At 45.8% G+C, this 15,389-nt stretch overlaps 2 protein-coding genes across 4 annotated transcripts; both read left to right on the forward strand.

The window, feature by feature from the left end:
- Window positions 1-11: 11 nt before the first annotated feature.
- Window positions 12-2,663, forward strand: AK6 (adenylate kinase 6). The gene is made up of 5 exons (XM_054652409.2): window positions 12-124; window positions 664-756; window positions 1,421-1,479; window positions 1,593-1,738; window positions 1,830-2,663. Exons 1-5 carry the CDS (start codon window positions 97-99, stop codon window positions 2,017-2,019), a joined length of 516 nt encoding a protein of 171 aa, XP_054508384.1. The 5' UTR covers window positions 12-96; the 3' UTR covers window positions 2,020-2,663.
- Window positions 2,664-3,315: 652 nt separating this feature from the next.
- On the forward strand, window positions 3,316-15,108 carry CCDC125 (coiled-coil domain containing 125). Of its 3 annotated transcripts, none has more exons than XM_077171712.1 (12): window positions 3,316-3,446; window positions 3,646-4,027; window positions 5,108-5,166; window positions 5,759-5,845; window positions 6,673-6,750; window positions 7,436-7,521; window positions 9,100-9,182; window positions 9,731-9,843; window positions 11,558-11,665; window positions 12,640-12,811; window positions 14,033-14,166; window positions 14,747-15,108. In XM_077171712.1, exons 2-12 carry the CDS (start codon window positions 3,757-3,759, stop codon window positions 15,053-15,055), a joined length of 1,500 nt encoding a protein of 499 aa, XP_077027827.1. In that variant the 5' UTR covers window positions 3,316-3,446; window positions 3,646-3,756; the 3' UTR covers window positions 15,056-15,108. The 3 variants fall into 3 exon arrangements, with proteins under 3 accessions (XP_077027827.1, XP_077027828.1, XP_077027830.1); XM_077171713.1 differs by having other exon boundaries at window positions 3,377-3,446; window positions 3,646-3,680; XM_077171715.1 differs by lacking the exons at window positions 3,316-3,446; window positions 3,646-4,027; window positions 5,108-5,166 and having other exon boundaries at window positions 5,836-5,973.
- Window positions 15,109-15,389: the final 281 nt, after the last annotated feature.

The following is a 15,389-nucleotide window of genomic DNA, read 5'->3' on the forward strand; positions in this document are numbered from 1 at the left end:
TCCGCGCCGCGCCGGGCGCGCGCGGTGACGCCATCGGCGCGCGCGGCGGCGGCGGAGGCCCCCGCGCACGTGTCTCCAAGGCGACGGGCGGCAGCCATGAGGCGGCCCAACGTGCTCATCACCGGTGGGAACCGGGGACACTGGGGGGCAGCGAGGCACGGCCCCATCGCGGCCCGGGGAGCTGCGGGTGTGGGCTCACTGGGGTCCCAGCCCTGGCCCGGCCTGAGGGGATTCGGGGCGCGGGGTTCCAGCCCGGCGGGATTTGGGGTCGGGGCCCGGGCCCCACCACAGCCCGGGGCGGTTCCGGTGTGAGGCAGCAGCCTGGCTGCTCCGGGTTGTGGGTGCAGCCCGGGGTGGCTTTGCAGCTCCTCTCCCTCATGAGAGCGTGCATCTCCTCTGTGTTACTTGGGGGTTTTCGAAGGAGTGCGGATTTCCCTTGGGTCCCGCACGCTGGGAATGGCGTTCCTGCTCACAGTCCGAGTTCTCTCCCTGTTTTCCCGTTTCACTGCCCCAGCCTGTTTCTCTTTGTCCCGCAGCTTTTTGCCCCTTTTCAGCCCATGAACTCTGCCATGTGGGCTGTCAGAAGGCTCCAGGGCGCCTGGTGGGGGCTCTCCGTGGAGACCTGCAGCTCCCCCTTACTTTTGGCTGCGGTTTGTTCTGCAGGCACGCCAGGAGTTGGGAAAACCACGCTGGGAAAGGAGCTGGCCTCCAGATCTGGGCTGAGCTATGTCAACGTGGGGGACCTGGCCAAGGAAGGTGCTGTGTGACAGCAGCCCCGAGCTGTGACATGGGGACAGAGAGACCCCCTCTCTCTCTCTGTGGAGCTGCTGGCCGGGACTCTGCTGGGCTGCCTCGGGCACTGGGAGCCCCTACACACCTGTCTGGGACACCTGGGCTGGGCTGTGAGAGAGGAGAATGGTCCAAGGAGACATCAGAGCCCCCTCCAGGGCCTAAAGGGGCTCCAGGAGAGCTGCAGAGGGACTGGGGACAAGGGCTGCAGGGACAGCAGCCAGGCAATGGCTCCCAGTGCCAGAGGGCAGGGCTGGATGGGATCTTGGCAATGAGGAATTGACAGTGCCCAAGGCCGGGCTGGACACTGGGACAGTGGAAGGTGTCCCTGCCATGGCTGGGGTGGCACTGGGTGGGCTCTGAGGTCCCTTCCAGGCCAGACCAACATGCGGTTAATTCAAATTAAATTAATTTACTTCAGCAGGCATGTCTGTAGCAGCACACTTGGTGCTAAGTAATAAATGACAAACTCATACTTACATGCATTTGTAAACAAAGTGCTCCCTACCCTGAACTCTGCCTTTTGCCTGCAATCTCCTGAGACAAAAACAGAAATGTGAATTATTGTGCTAAATTACCGTGGTAACTGCTGTGGCACCCAGCAAACACCTGTGATTCCTCTGTGCTGCAGGAGAGCTCTATGAAGGCTTTGATGAGGAGTACAACTGCCCCATCCTGGATGAGGACAGGGTGAGTGCAGCCCCCGGGCCACCCCTCTGCTCTCTGAGCAGTGCAGGTGAGCCCCCCTGTCTCTCTCAGTGCATTTCCAGGTGAGTCTGACCTCTCCCCCTCTCTGTGTGCAGGTAGTGGATGAGCTGGAGGCCAGGATGAGCGAGGGAGGGGTGATTGTGGATTACCACGGCTGCGACTTCTTCCCCGAGCGCTGGTTCCACATCGTGTTCGTGCTGCGCACAGACAACTCCTGTCTGTACGATAGGCTGCACAGCAGGTCTGTCACCTGGGCGTCATTGCACCGGCCCCAAAACCCCTCCTCAGCCTCCCTCTGTGCCTCACTCTGCCTCTCGCTGCTCTCTCTCCAGGGGCTACACGGGCAAGAAGCTGCAGGACAACATTCAGTGCGAAATTTTTCAGACTTTGTATGAGGAAGCTGTGTTGTCCTATAAAAAGGAAATTGTGCACCAGTTACCCAGCAACACTCCAGAGGACCTAGAGAGAAATTTGGATCAGATTATGCAATGGATTGAGCAATGGATGAAGGACAATAACTGACTTTTGATGAAACAGTAACTGCTGGATCTCTTTTTGGGAGGGAGGGTTTAATAAATTATGTTTGTAATTCTTGTACTGTAAATGAACCTGAATTTTGTTGTAAGTGGCTGGGGAGTAGGAGAAGACTCAGAGTAGCCAGGGTGTGTGAGGATGTGTAACAGCACCCTAAGAGGCAACAGGAGAACTGATACTGATAAAACTGATACAGCAGGAGAAGTGACTGAAAGGATCAAAATGAGGCGGTTGTCCTCAGTACCAGGAGCTGTGTTCAGTAACTGAGAATTCTTTAGACCTTACAATTAAAACCAAACCATGAATTCCCTGTGAGAAAACTGTAAAATCCTGCTGATAACAGGTGGCAGTTGAAGCAGTTTTGATTTCCAGAGGGTGGACCAGTGTCCTGGAAAGGAGTTGGTTTGAGTTGTGGGTCTGAAACCTGCTGTGCTGCACTGTAGGCATGTGAGGACAATGCAGATTGGGAGGGTTTGCTGCAGGCTAAGGTGTTGGAGGGAAGACAAGTGACGTGAGAGTTGCTTTGAAATGATTGCACGGGGCTTTGGAGATTCCTTCATGTGTTAAGGAAACATCAGCTATGTGAGCACTGGTCTGGAGTGTTAAACAATAAACTTCATTTTTCCTTTTTTCTCTGTCTTCCCTGTCCCAGTGATGGGAGGATGACCCAGGAGCTGCATGCTGTGTCGGGACAGACCCGCAGGGATCCCGAGCATGGTCACAGATGCAGCAGGATCTGTTCTGAGTGCTGTTAAAGCCTGGGCCCCAGGGGGGCAGGGCTGCACAAGGAACAGGAAACCGGTCCGCACAGAAAAGCTGCTTGGAAGGAAAGCCTTGTGGAAGGTTCTGTAGGAAGTACTTGCTTCTAAACCCTTTATATACACAAGTTTGGGTAGTAAAACAACTTTCTTGAGAAATTCTGTTGTGAAGAGTGTTGTTGTCACATATTTGCAGCTTTATTTTTTATTCCAAATGTGCTGTTGGGTTTTTTTGGGTTGTTTTTTTTTTGGTGACACTTGTGCAGCAATACTGCAACAGAAAAGTGATGATATAATAAACCAAAACGGTGAAAAACAGTGTGTCTCTTGGGAGAATTGGGCCAGGCATTGTGGCAGCTGGGGCAGAGGCTGCCGAGAGCAGGGAACAGGTGAGGGGAATGTGTGGGGTGTCCGGACAGCCCCAGTCCGGGAGAACTGGGATGTGACCAGTTGGAGTGGCCGTGCCTGGTCACCGCAGCTCGCGTTCCCACGCGGGTCCGGGCCGTGCAGGGGACGGGGATCAACACCATGATAAATGAGCAAACCGAATGATAAAAACCAGAAATGGGCAAACCCCTCCTTCCGAGCCGCTCCCGGAGCCGCTCCCGGAGCCGCCCCGGGGCGGGACCGCTCCGGCAGCCGCCGGCGGGCGCGCAGGTGGGTCGGGGTCCCGGGCGGGGCCGGGGGGTCCCCCAGGTGTGTCCCCCAGGTGTGTCCCCTCGGGAATGTCCCCCCCGGGCCGCGGTCTCACCGCGGGCGGCAGCGGGGATTCGGCAGCCCCGGCTCCCGCAGCCTCGCGTTTCCCTCCCGGCGCTCGCCCTGCTGCTGTAAACGCGGAGCTTTCCTGTTTTTCCAGATGAAATCTGGCCTTGCGGGAGGCGCTGTTCACCGGTAGGTGAGGGGCCCTCGGTCAGGGAAAAAAAACCCCAAACCAACGGGAAACCTGAAAAAAAGCCAGGAGGAGAAGATGGAGGAAGCAGAAGAGGATGACATGACATGTGGAGACCTGGGAAACGGACTGGGGAGAAGACCGGGAGGTGTTTATGAAGGGGAAAACTTACAAAATTCCTATTCAGTTAGATCTAGGAAGGGGTCTGGAAAGACTTGTAATTCCCCCTTATCAGCAAAGGTAGGAGAAGAAAGTGATGCTGCAGCTCTTCCTGCTCCAAAACGAAACAGCTTTTACGATGGATCACTCAAAAAACCTGCCTCTAGTTCCACACGGCAGAATAGCTGTGGTAAGAGTAATTTGGAAGTTAATTATTCACCATACGAAAGGTTTTTGTTAGTGGAAGTGAGCCGTTCAGCTGCCTCACAAAGTGTCATCACGTTTAATTCGAACCACTTGCCAAAATCCCTGAAGGGCTGGGATCCTCCAGCTTCCTCCCAGAGCATGAGCAGGAGAATTGCTTTCAGTGTTGAAGGCAGTGGCCAATCTTAGTGTAAAATGTCCAGTTTTAAGGTGTTTAATTCTGCATTTGAAAGCAACATTTATCAGAGAGCATCCTGTGGTGGGTGTACCAGCATGGGTTTGGCTGTGTCTGTGAAATTGGGTGGCACTGCTTGGATTCCTGCTTTAAGTCAGTTAAAATCTTCCCAAAGACAGTTCCTAAAGTTTATAGCTAAATATTCAAAATCTTTTTTGCTCTTTAGTTGAAATTAGTGAATTGGCTTACATTAGGGGTTAGGAAGTAGCTTTCAGAACCTGCATTGGCATTCATCTTCCTTTCTTTGTGAAGGCAATGCTGCTGTAAAAACAATCAAATGCAGGCAGTGCTGTTCATTACAGTCTGCCTGCTTTCCTGTCAATCTTTAATATTTTGACTGAGGTATTTCTGTGTAACTTACTTACTTCTCTCCTCTAAACAATTCCCTGTCATACTTTTCACAGTAAGCTGAGCTATCTCTGCCTCCTGAAAATTGCCCCTATTTCTAAATAGTGCTAGCTGTTGTTTTGAGTGTGGATGTTGAAAAGTTACAATCAGAAAAGAATCTAAACAATTTTTTAAAAATCAAGATGGCAATTTTGTTGGCTTTATTTTAAAGGAAGTTTTAAGATGTTTGCCTTTACTTTATGTCTCTTTACAGCTGACATTTTTCCCCCATTTCACTTCTTCAACTCTGAAGCAATGTGTTTGAAGATTGTATTGATGTGTTTCTTAAATCTGTTTATTAGGTCCACAAGAAAAAAAACCGCACAACACAAAGATGAAAATTCACCTTTGTATGTTACCTGTTTTCAGGGTAAAATCCTCACTTTTTTTAAAATTTAAATGTCATAATATCTTATCATTTATTCTCTTCTATGGATCCTACAGAATCTAATACTGAAGTGTCAAATGAGGAACTAAAGCAACAGCTTCGGGAAGCTCTGGAGGTTGGTAACAGTGCCCAGGGTGCTGCTCTCCAAATCTGCGTTTCCCTTCCATGTAGCAAGAGGACCTTGGCATGCTGGGAGACTTGGGTGCACCCAGGTTCTTGGAATTACAGCAGGAGTTGGAAGTTTCATTAAATTTTATGTTAGGAAATTGTAGTGTGATTTTGTGTACTTTATATTCTGGGGGGTTTGTTTACAAAATATTTTTAAAGATGGAGAGAATAGTGAAGGTACTGCTGTACCTTTCTAGCAGATGTTTATGTTTTATTAAGCTTTGGGGCTTGAAAATGTGTAAACAATCTTTGGATTTTTAGTCTGCATGTTTCTTGAAAGGTAGTTAACAGTACATTTTGATTTTACTGTGGTTAAATGTGTTGAGGTGTTAGCATCACAGCCAGCTGACTTCAGCTGTAAAAATACACATTCCACCTGCACTGTGTTCTCTGACCTCAGGTGAGCCCATGGAAAGACATCATGCAGGTAAAACAGAGGTTTGTTTTTTGAGGAGGGCGAATTTACATTGGTTTTACAGCCAACTCTTATCAGAATTATCTTGGCTTTTACTCAGTGTGTCTACTTTGCTTTACCTCAGGAACTTGAAATTCTGAAGGTTGAGCTTGAAGCATCTCAAAGACAGCTTGAAGGAAAAGATGAAGCCCTAAGAATCCTGCAGAGCATGGTAGGAGCTGTTCAGAAATCTCTTGGTGGTAACAAGGAAAACAGAGGAAATCTTCTGCTGGTCCTCATCAAAACCTCAAAAACCTTAAGGCCTTCCCAGGGCTGCAATTTACATCATCGAGTCTGCAGGTGTCCACAGACTTGCCTCTACAATTTACTGCAACTAGTGTGTTATTTAAGAAGACTTTAGTGTTGTAGCAATTCTTATAATTTTAGCTTTGACAATCCTTGAGGATTTATCTACTAAAGATAAAATTAAGGGCTTTTTGCAGTGCCTTATATTGAAGATTTAGGCAGTGCTTGAAATCCTGCTGCAAAGCATGAGTATTTTGAGTTGGCTGCTCCATCTGCTGCCCTAGAGGACACTGTGCCTTAAATGTCAGGTTGTTCTTTTGTTCACCGTTTGTAGTATTCTTATTCTCTTTCATAACATATTCTGCTGAAATCAGTTCCTGGAATTTAACCTACTTACATAACCCATTTCTAATTGTGTAGTTTCTACCATCACATATTTGTAGCCAGTTAGGCCTGGATCAGAGCTTAGGTGTGTTGTAACCCAGTTGTTCAAGGTGTGATTTCCTGAAGAAGACACGATCTCAAGCTGAATGATGCAGCAGAGGTTCTGGGATTGAAACCCAAAAAGTCTGTTGTGCTCAGTTAGACTTGAGATCAGAACCCTCTGGGGCTCACGAGGAGGCTGCTGGTGTTTGTGACTCTGCACTCTGCTGTTTGACTATGGGTGTGAAACTGAAAATTAACTCAGTTTAATCACAGCGTTTGACAGAGTTGCATTTTGGGTTTTGCTTTGGTTGTTTGTTGATTTTGCAGGCAGTATTTGATAAAGCCACGAGCCATACAAAAGCAATGCTTCAGAAAACTGAGGAAGAAAAGAGGACTCTAGAGAAGGTAAGTGTGGGTGTTTCCTTCACACAGAGAAGCCCATGGCTATTAAAAAGGGGTTATCAGACTGTCTATGTAATGTGCTATTAACTGACATTAATTCCAGGGGTTTTATAAAAGGAATTCCTGTCCCTTTTTGGTAGAAAGGGGAAATATTAATTTATCCCTTTGGATCTCGGCCTTTTCATGCTATAATTATAATACTGTAAAACCACCAGAGCTCCTCCTGCACTTTGAGCTGTTGTTGGTTGAGGGTTTCAGTTGCCCAGAGTGAGCTGCACAGCTCCTCAGGGATTCAGCTGAGGCTTCCCAGGGACCCTGAAGAATGGCTGCCCAGTTTTAGGAGGGAGGTGGTGTAGAGCTCCCTTGTCAAACTGAGTTCTTTGCTTTGTTCCTCCTAGAAGAACAAAGGTTCTTGTTCTCTGCTGCTCTGTTCCACACCATGGGAGTGGGACAGGGAGGTGGGACAGCGTGGGTTTGTCTCTGTTGGAGGCCTCTGGAAGGAGTAGTTCTGAACAGAGACTGGAGTCCCTAGGCCAGTGGTGCAGAAACTTTGGTGTCTGGTACCAAACCTGTTATTTGTTATTTGATCTCAGATTGTCTCTGAGATTTCTGCCAAACCCAGCATCCCTGGCACCCTTCTGGGGGGAACCCTCTAATGAGCTGCTGTAAGTTTGTTTTGTTTCCACAGGAAATAAATATTTTGCAGTGGGAAATTGAATTTGATCAGGACAGATTTAAAAACATAGAAGACACCTGGACAGAAAAATATGACAGGTATTTGGCTTACACTGTGTATCACTGGGGTTTTTGTTTGATTCTTAAAATTGCACTGAGTGCTCTATGTCTTCTGTTCTGTGTTCCAAACTTGCTTCCTCAGGTTCGTTGTATTTTCCCAATTCCTTTCCAAATTCTGAACCATTTTGATTTTTAACACTAGTCACATTTGTATTTTTCAATTAAAACTTCTAGATGTATCGTCCTGATTTCTTTTTTTTTTAGGTGTCTGTAGGCTGGCTTTGCTAGGCTAAGTTTTTGTTAATCATATGATGTTAGCCAGCTGGGGGATTGATTATCCTTATTTACCTTAACCACAGATGAGGCAGAGAAAATAATGGTATGTTCATGCGTGTGGAAATATAATTTCCTGGTTAATCATTTCTTTATTGTCTGGCACTGTAGGTCTGGGCATGAGTACAGGTAAAATGCAGTGCCTGAGAGAGAGGTTGATCAAGAGGTTCTTTGTTAAATAGGAGTCACTCTGGGTGGACAGCAGGTGTGGCTGGGCAAGAGGAATGTGCCAGAGGCTCTAAACTAATTATACATAACAGATCTTGAGAAATGGGACCAGCAGGCTCACTCATTTACATGTAGAAATTGTATCTCTGAAGTCTACCCATCAGAGTTGTTATTGTCATTATTTGTTAATATTTTTGCTGTTGTTTTTACAAATCAGAATATGGTTTTATATTTAAATATATTTCAGCTTCGAATCAAAGAGTAAGCCACAAGTTTACAAACTATTCCAGAGACACATTTGTCAAGGGATGCCTCTTGAAAGGCTCTCTGGCTTTCCTGACTGAGTAGGTTGGAAATGTGGCTGTGCAGTCTGGAGCCACAAAACTGCTGTTGGCTGGTGGAAGACACAGACATAGCTTCAGAAAGCTGACAGCCAGGGGCTCAGCCTGCTTTGCACAGCATCTCATATTTTTCTGATAGTTTTCTGACATCTGAGGCAGCAGGACAAGAAGAACAAGCATTCCCTTGGGTTTTTTCCAAGGCTGCATTTACTGAGAGCTGAGGTGCACCAAATAAATTGTATTGCTTTGACATTTAGGACGCTGGATTGCCAGTGTTCTGCTCAAGAGGGAAATGCTTCAAGGAAAAATGCATTATCAGTGTGTGTTGTGTGTTCTCACGTAGCAACACCTGAAGGCACAGCTGTTCTTGAAAACAGGATTCAGACTACAGGAAGTTTACAGACCAGAGCTGTGCTCCTCAAATGTCACTTTTGTTCCTTCAAGGAAATAGGAAATTTCTAGCAAGTGTTTCAGAGGTTCATAATTACCAATTTCTTTGCATTTCTAATGGAAATGTGGCACTTAAACTAATATCTTGTTAAAGCTATGGGCACTGCCTACTTACACATGAAGGTTTGGGATTTTTTTTTAATGTATATCTAGTACTCAACTCCTTTCACTTTTGATTTTTTTTTATTCTGTCTTTCAAGTAATCCTAATTTTAATTTTCAGAAATATTAGATACCATATTTTAATAGGTTATTTTTTAAATTATTGAGTGCCCACTTAAAAACATTTTTAAGATTATAATAAAGCCATTTTCTGACTTCTCCAGGATATACTGTGAAAATGCAGCTCTTAAGGAAGCATTGAAACTGAGGACAGAAGAAGTTAAAACACTTAAGGCTGAAAATGCAAGTAAGCCAGCAGCAGCTATTCCTCTGAATACACTGTTTTTCAGGAATAAATCAGGTTTTAGCTGGGGTGGAAGATTCCTGTGGGGATCAACGTCTTGTTCCTGGCAGCTGATCTTAGTGGATCTGCAGAAGCCTGGAAATTAAACTGGAAAGCAGCCAGGGCAGCCACTGAATCAGAAGACCCAAGTCCCTTTCCTTCATTTCTGCCTTCCAAAAAGCTTTGAAATAGCTGAGTTAAATCATCTCTTTCCCAATGTTGTGCTGTTCTAAATGGGAGGCTGCCTGACTTCTGAGTGTACAAGGAGATGGGCACTCAGTCCTGAGGCAGAACAATACAGGAAATGCTCTCTCTCTAAGTGGGCCATTACTTCTGGGAGAACACACCAGGAGAAACAACTGGGAGATGAGTTTCGCCTTCTACACACTCATCTTGTTCCCAAACTGATGCTTGAGCTGTAAAGCTGCTTCATTCAGGTGTAGTTGTACTCAGAAATGAAGAAGTCGGAGCAGGAGATATTTGTAATTCTCTTCCTTTGTTTTATTTTGTAGTCCTGAACCAGCAGTGCTTGGAATTCCTTGCAATGCTAGATGTGAAACAACAGAAAGTTTTTCAGGAGAACATGTTGAACAAAAGTGACATCACTGATTTCACAGGTCTTGAAGTAAGTATTGCCTGTGTGTTTTTCCAAATGGCTGCTTCAGAGATGTGTTTGTGTGTGAAAAACCGCCAATCACTTGTTTTTAAAATTTTAAAACTTAAATAGTAATAAAATGGTTGTAAAAATAGTAATACAATTAGAGTAATAATAATTTGGACAATTTGGATTAGGACAATATGAGACAATAGAAACAAAGAGTTATGGACAGTCTGGGCACCTTTTCTGGGCAAAATAAGCCCGAAAAAGGACCCAGGTTAACAGAGGATTAACCCTTAAAACAACAGCCTGTTGCATATTCATACACCTCATCCATGATGCATCAATTCCATTCCAACACAGGATTCTGTCTGGGCAGTGTCAGCTGCTTCCTCTGAATCCTGACAGCTCTTCAGGACTGAGCAAGTTCATTTGTTCTGATAATGGAGCAATAAATTCCCTTTCTCTGAAAGATTCAGGTGTCCTGTGGCTGCCATCTCAGTGCCAGTCCTTTCTTTAGAAAAAGTTTCTTACATAGCACAGTTTCTATTTTAACATTTTGTTATAACTTAAAACTATATTTAAACACACTACTTAAGAAAATTAAGAGAGCATAACTTTCTAACATAACACAAATAATATTCATTTTAATATTTGCAAAAAGCCAATCATAAAATATGCATTTTTCACATTGTGTACAAATGACACAGAGAAAAAAAAATATATATATAATTGCTCATAACACATCCTTTTATTTGAACCCATTTTTAGCTAATTCGCACATGCCTTTGCATGCCTGTTAATCAGTTTTCTTCTTCCTGGTCCACCTTGCAAAGAAAGATCAGGCAGGAGAAGGCATCAGGCTATTTTTCACAAGCTGTGATGCTTATTTTTATTCTGCCTAGCACCTGACCGTGGTTGCTGGTGCTGTACCGAGCCCAGCAGCAGCCAGTGAGGGCTGCAGGGTGTGGCACACCCATCTGTCAGGTTTTGCCTGAAAACACAGCTCTCACTGTGAGTCATTCCCCTCCATCTCCCGCAGCTGCTCATGGTTCCGGGGGGGTTTCTGCTGGCCCCTCTGTGAAAAATGCATATCTTATGATTGGCTTTTGGAAAATATTACAATGAATATTATAAGTGTTATGTTAGAAAGTTATGCTGTAATAATTTTTTAAGTAATGTGTTAAATATAGTTTTAGATTATAAGGTTAAAATAGCAACTTTGCTATGTAGGATACTTTTTCTAAAGAAAGGACTGGCACTGAGATAGCAGCCACAGGACACCTGAATCTTTCAGAGAAATGGAATTTATTGCTCCATTATCAGAACAAACGAACTTCTTCCTGCCTCACTCAGCCCTGAAGAGCTGTCAGGATTCAGAGGAAGCAGCTGACACTGCCCAGACAGAATCCTGTGTTTGAATGGAATTGATGCATCATGGATGAGGTGTATGAATATGCAACAGGCTGTTGTTTTTAAGGGTTCATCCTCTGTTAACGTGGGTCCTTTATCGAGCTTATTTTGCCCAGAAAAGGTACCTGGACTGTCCATAACTCTTTGTTTCTGTTGTCTCATATTGTCCTAATCCAAATCGTCCAAATTATTATTTTTACTCTAATTATATTACTATTTTTACAACCATTTTATTCCTATTAAACTTTTAAGATTTCAAGAACAAGTGATTGGCGTTTTTCGCACCTCTGTGAGCAGATGCTGACCTTGGGGTTGCTCTGTGTTCCAGCTGGCAGTGCTGGGAGCCTGCACCTGCAGTCCTGCCAAGGGGCAGCCCTGCCCGTGTGCCAGAGTGGCAGCTCTCACTCGGAAGCAGCTCCTTCATCTCAAGCAAGAGGTGAGGAGGCCTGGCAGCGTGGGGACGAGGAGGGGGTGCTCCTGCACCAGTCCAAACAAAGCCAGAAACACCCAGACACTGTATACACAAACTCTCAAACCCACAATGGATCTCAAAACACTGTAAAGTTTGTTTGTGATGCTTGTAATGCCATAACTTTTGCTGGTAGGAAAAATTTTATTTTTATCTACTCAGCTTTACTAGTTTAAAAAAAAAAATTGCATTCTTTTTCTTTCTTCTCATATTTTTTAATCTGAAAAAAGGGAACACGCCCTAAGTGTGTGCTCTCCATGAATGTACACACTGTGCATGTGGACTAGCACTGAACCTTTCCCTTCCTTCCTGGCAGTGCATTTCACCCCTCCCTTGTTGGCATCAGCTCCCACAGCCCGCTCACTCAGCTAGGGCAGCAAGCTGATCTTGCTGGAAAATAGCTTTTAACCTCACACTTAAATCAGTTATGTGAATTCCAGGCTCCTAATTTTTTTCTATTTAGTGAAACTGTGTGGATTTACAATTTTTCTTCTATTTTGTATTTGACTCTGCAAGTGTGGTAGCCATCCTTGTGGTCCTGCTGCAGAAGTTGCAGTTGGCTACTGGTTTTGAAAATAGGTGCTGGCCTGTCCCTTTAGGTCTCTCATATGGGCTCCAATCTCCTGCTCCTTTTTTTCTTGCTTGGCCTGGATGTGATGGGTTATTATTTCCCTCCTTGAGCTCTTGTAGATGTGCAGAGATAAATAAATACACAGAAATGATTGTGTAGGTGGCTGGGGATGTGAATATTTGCAGACAATGAAGAGTTAGGACCATAGTGCATGTTTCAAAATCCATTTCTTTACATGTCAGGAAAACCCTTTGGTTCCTGCTGCTTCCTTGATTATATTTACTTGCAAGCTGTCTGTGTCTTAATTTTAAATCTGCTTTTGCTTCCAAATTATCTAACACGCTTTAAATTTTCCCTGAACTAAAACCAGATGGAAAACCTGAAGAAGAGTAAGGATGAAGCATACATCATGGCAGATGCCTTCAGGATTGCGTTTGAGCAGCAGCTGATGCAGAGGCAGGAGCAGGCCCTGAGGCTGGCAGAAGTGATCAATGTGAAGAAGGAGAGCAGATTTGCAAGCTGGAGACGCCTGCGGGGCGCTGGTAGCTGGGCAGTGTGTCTGTGTGTCTGTCTGTCTGTGTGTGTGGGGCTGGCAGAGCAGGGCCTCTTCTGCCCCTGTTGGATGTGTGCTGGTGCCTGAGCTGCTGAGCAGGGCTTGGGCACTGCGCTGAGGAGAGCTGACATCTGGCTGGTTGTGTGCTACCAGCAACTGCTCTGGTGTTGGGGGTTTTGTTTCAAGCTAGCTCCGTGGAAGAGTTGGGGAAGGGGGAGAAATGCAAAAAGGAAAAAAGTGTATTTGGAGCTTTTGTTAGCTCCAAATGGGGTATTGAGCAACCTGGTCTAGTGGAAGGTGTGGAACAAGATGAGCTTCAAGGTCTCTTCTAACCCAGGCCACTCCAAAATTCACTGGAGTACCAAACAGATGGTTTTTTTTCCTTGAATATTTTTAGCCTTTAATTATGCATATGTATCAATATTAGTGTTTATTAGTTTTATTACACTAATACAGAGTTACAAAGCCCTGTGTAAAAGAGGAAGAATTCCAATCTGTAAATAAGAATAATTCTAATAATATTTTATTCTTTAAAAAAAAAATTTTAAAAAGGGTTAAAGAGAAGTATTTAAGTGCTTACATCATGGTGAGAACCACTGCAGACTTCAGGAATGGCACAATATCTTTGTTTTGACCATTGGTCAGGAGGTGCCAGGCTTAGAAGTGTGGTGTGTCTCCCAGATCCCTTGGGCTCTCCTGGGGTGTAGCACTACAGCAGCATAACCTTGAGTAGCTGTTTCCCCTATGCTGACACCATTGCTTTCAGGCTCCGTTAACTGGCACATCTGTGCCTTAATTTTAATGTGCTTTCTGGAAATCTTACAAACTTGTAAGTTTGTGGCCTGTGTCAGAGAATCTTTGGACTTTTTAGTCTACTTATGGTTTAAAAACAAACTACCATGAATTATTCTTTAACTAGAGCATCAAAAGTGTAATTTCCATAGAGCAAAAAGAATTCTCAATGTGCCTACGTGTAAAGTCTGTGTAGCCTTTGTGGGACAGCAGGAGCAGTGGGAACCTGCCATGTCCTGTGCAGTGGGGGAAGCTGCAGCTCATATTGCCCTTTTTTATGGTATTAAAAAAAACTAAATTATTTTAAATTATTAAATTATTTCCTATGGGATCCAGGTTTACAAGTGCCTACTTTCTCCCAAAGTCGTTTTTCCCTACCTGAGCAGTTCAGCAGCTGACACACCTGTGTTTTCCACAGAGCATGTCAAGTTGGAGGGCAGCAAGACCAACCTGGGGAGGAAGCTGTCCAGCTTGCTGTCGTCAGAGGGGGACTGCAGGAAGGTGGAGGAGCTGGACAGCGCCCATGAGATCCTCAGGATGCTGATTGATCTGGTCAGTACCTGTGTCAGCATTCAGGAACACACAATCATGGAATGATTATATGCAGGTGCTTTTGTTGAAGAGTTCTGGGTGTCAGGGGTACAGACCCAGATCTGACCTGACATGGTTCCCGACCAAATGTGTATTTATATTTTATCATTATATAACTTACATATTAATTCTTAAACTTACATTGTTCTATTGTATACATTGATTTCATCCAAGCATGGATTTCTCGTGATCCCCTCAAACCTCCAACATAGTTTCTTATGATTCTTTAAACAAAAATTCTATCTAATCACATCTACCAATTATATCATTCATCATATACTGACTACACAGGTGCAGTTTCCCATGATCCAGCAAACACAAGGCCTAACATTCTCCAGGGCCTACCTTTAACATTTTCCCAGGGCCTACTAAGCCTTTCTTTCTAGCTCCCCGAATTTTCTTTTTCCTGAATTTTCTAATTCCCATAATTTTTGATTTTAAAATTGTTTACTGTCACTGGGTTCACCTCCTGGAGTGCGTGTGTTAGCTGGGTTCACAGTACCCCAAGCTGACTGTGGCCTGCTCTCCTTCCTCTCCGCAGGTGAATGACAAGGAGGAGGCCCTGGCGCACCAGCGCAAGGTCAGCTACATGCTGGCCCGGGCGGCGGAGGCCAGGCCGAGGCAGGCCGGGGGGCACACGGCGGGAAGGTGTCGGAGCCCAGGAAGGTGTCAGAGCCCAGGAACGTGTCAGAGCCCAGGCAGGCTCAGAAGGCTCGGAGCCCAGCGCCCCCCGGCCGCCCCTGCCCCGAGCTGTGCCTGCCCGCCCCTCACGGGCGCGGCCGCTATGCTGCCAAGGCCGCGCTCTTGGCCCTTGGGCATGGCTGAGGGACTGCGGGCGCTCTCGCCATAGTGTGGCTTTGTGAAAAAGAAGATTGTCGTGGAAACACCTGGAGCTGTGTGTGATGGTGTCACTGTGGGGCTGATGGCACAGCATGGGCCCTGTGGGAGAGGGGCGGCTTCACCAGCTTCAGCAGGGCAAGGTGTTCCGGGGCCTGGGCCTCCCCTGAGCCCAGTGCCCAGGGATGGAGTGACAGTGATGTCACTGTGAGGGGTATGATGTCACCGGAACAGTCAGGGACAGGGTCTGAAAGAGGCTGATGGAGTGGCAGTGATGTCACTATGACGGGTATGATGTCACTGGAATGGGCACAGACAGGGCCTGAGGGGGGCTGATGGAGCAGCAG

The sequence above is a fragment of the Agelaius phoeniceus genome, chromosome Z (genome assembly GCF_051311805.1).
Source record: "Agelaius phoeniceus isolate bAgePho1 chromosome Z, bAgePho1.hap1, whole genome shotgun sequence".
Classification (NCBI taxonomy): Eukaryota; Metazoa; Chordata; class Aves; order Passeriformes; family Icteridae; genus Agelaius; species Agelaius phoeniceus.

Coding starts and splice junctions, on each gene's coding strand:
- CCDC125 (XM_077171712.1), top strand. CDS start 3,757: ATGGAGGAAGCAGAAGAGGATGACATGACATGTGGAGACCTGGGAAAC. Junction 5,846..6,672: donor TAAGAATCCTGCAGAGCATG/GTAGGAGCTGTT, acceptor TTGATTTTGCAG/GCAGTATTTGATAAAGCCAC. Junction 6,751..7,435: donor AAAAGAGGACTCTAGAGAAG/GTAAGTGTGGGT, acceptor TTGTTTCCACAG/GAAATAAATATTTTGCAGTG.
- AK6 (XM_054652409.2), top strand. CDS start 97: ATGAGGCGGCCCAACGTGCTCATCACCG. Junction 1,480..1,592: donor CCATCCTGGATGAGGACAGG/GTGAGTGCAGCC, acceptor CTCTGTGTGCAG/GTAGTGGATGAGCTGGAGGC. Junction 1,739..1,829: donor TACGATAGGCTGCACAGCAG/GTCTGTCACCTG, acceptor CTCTCTCTCCAG/GGGCTACACGGGCAAGAAGC.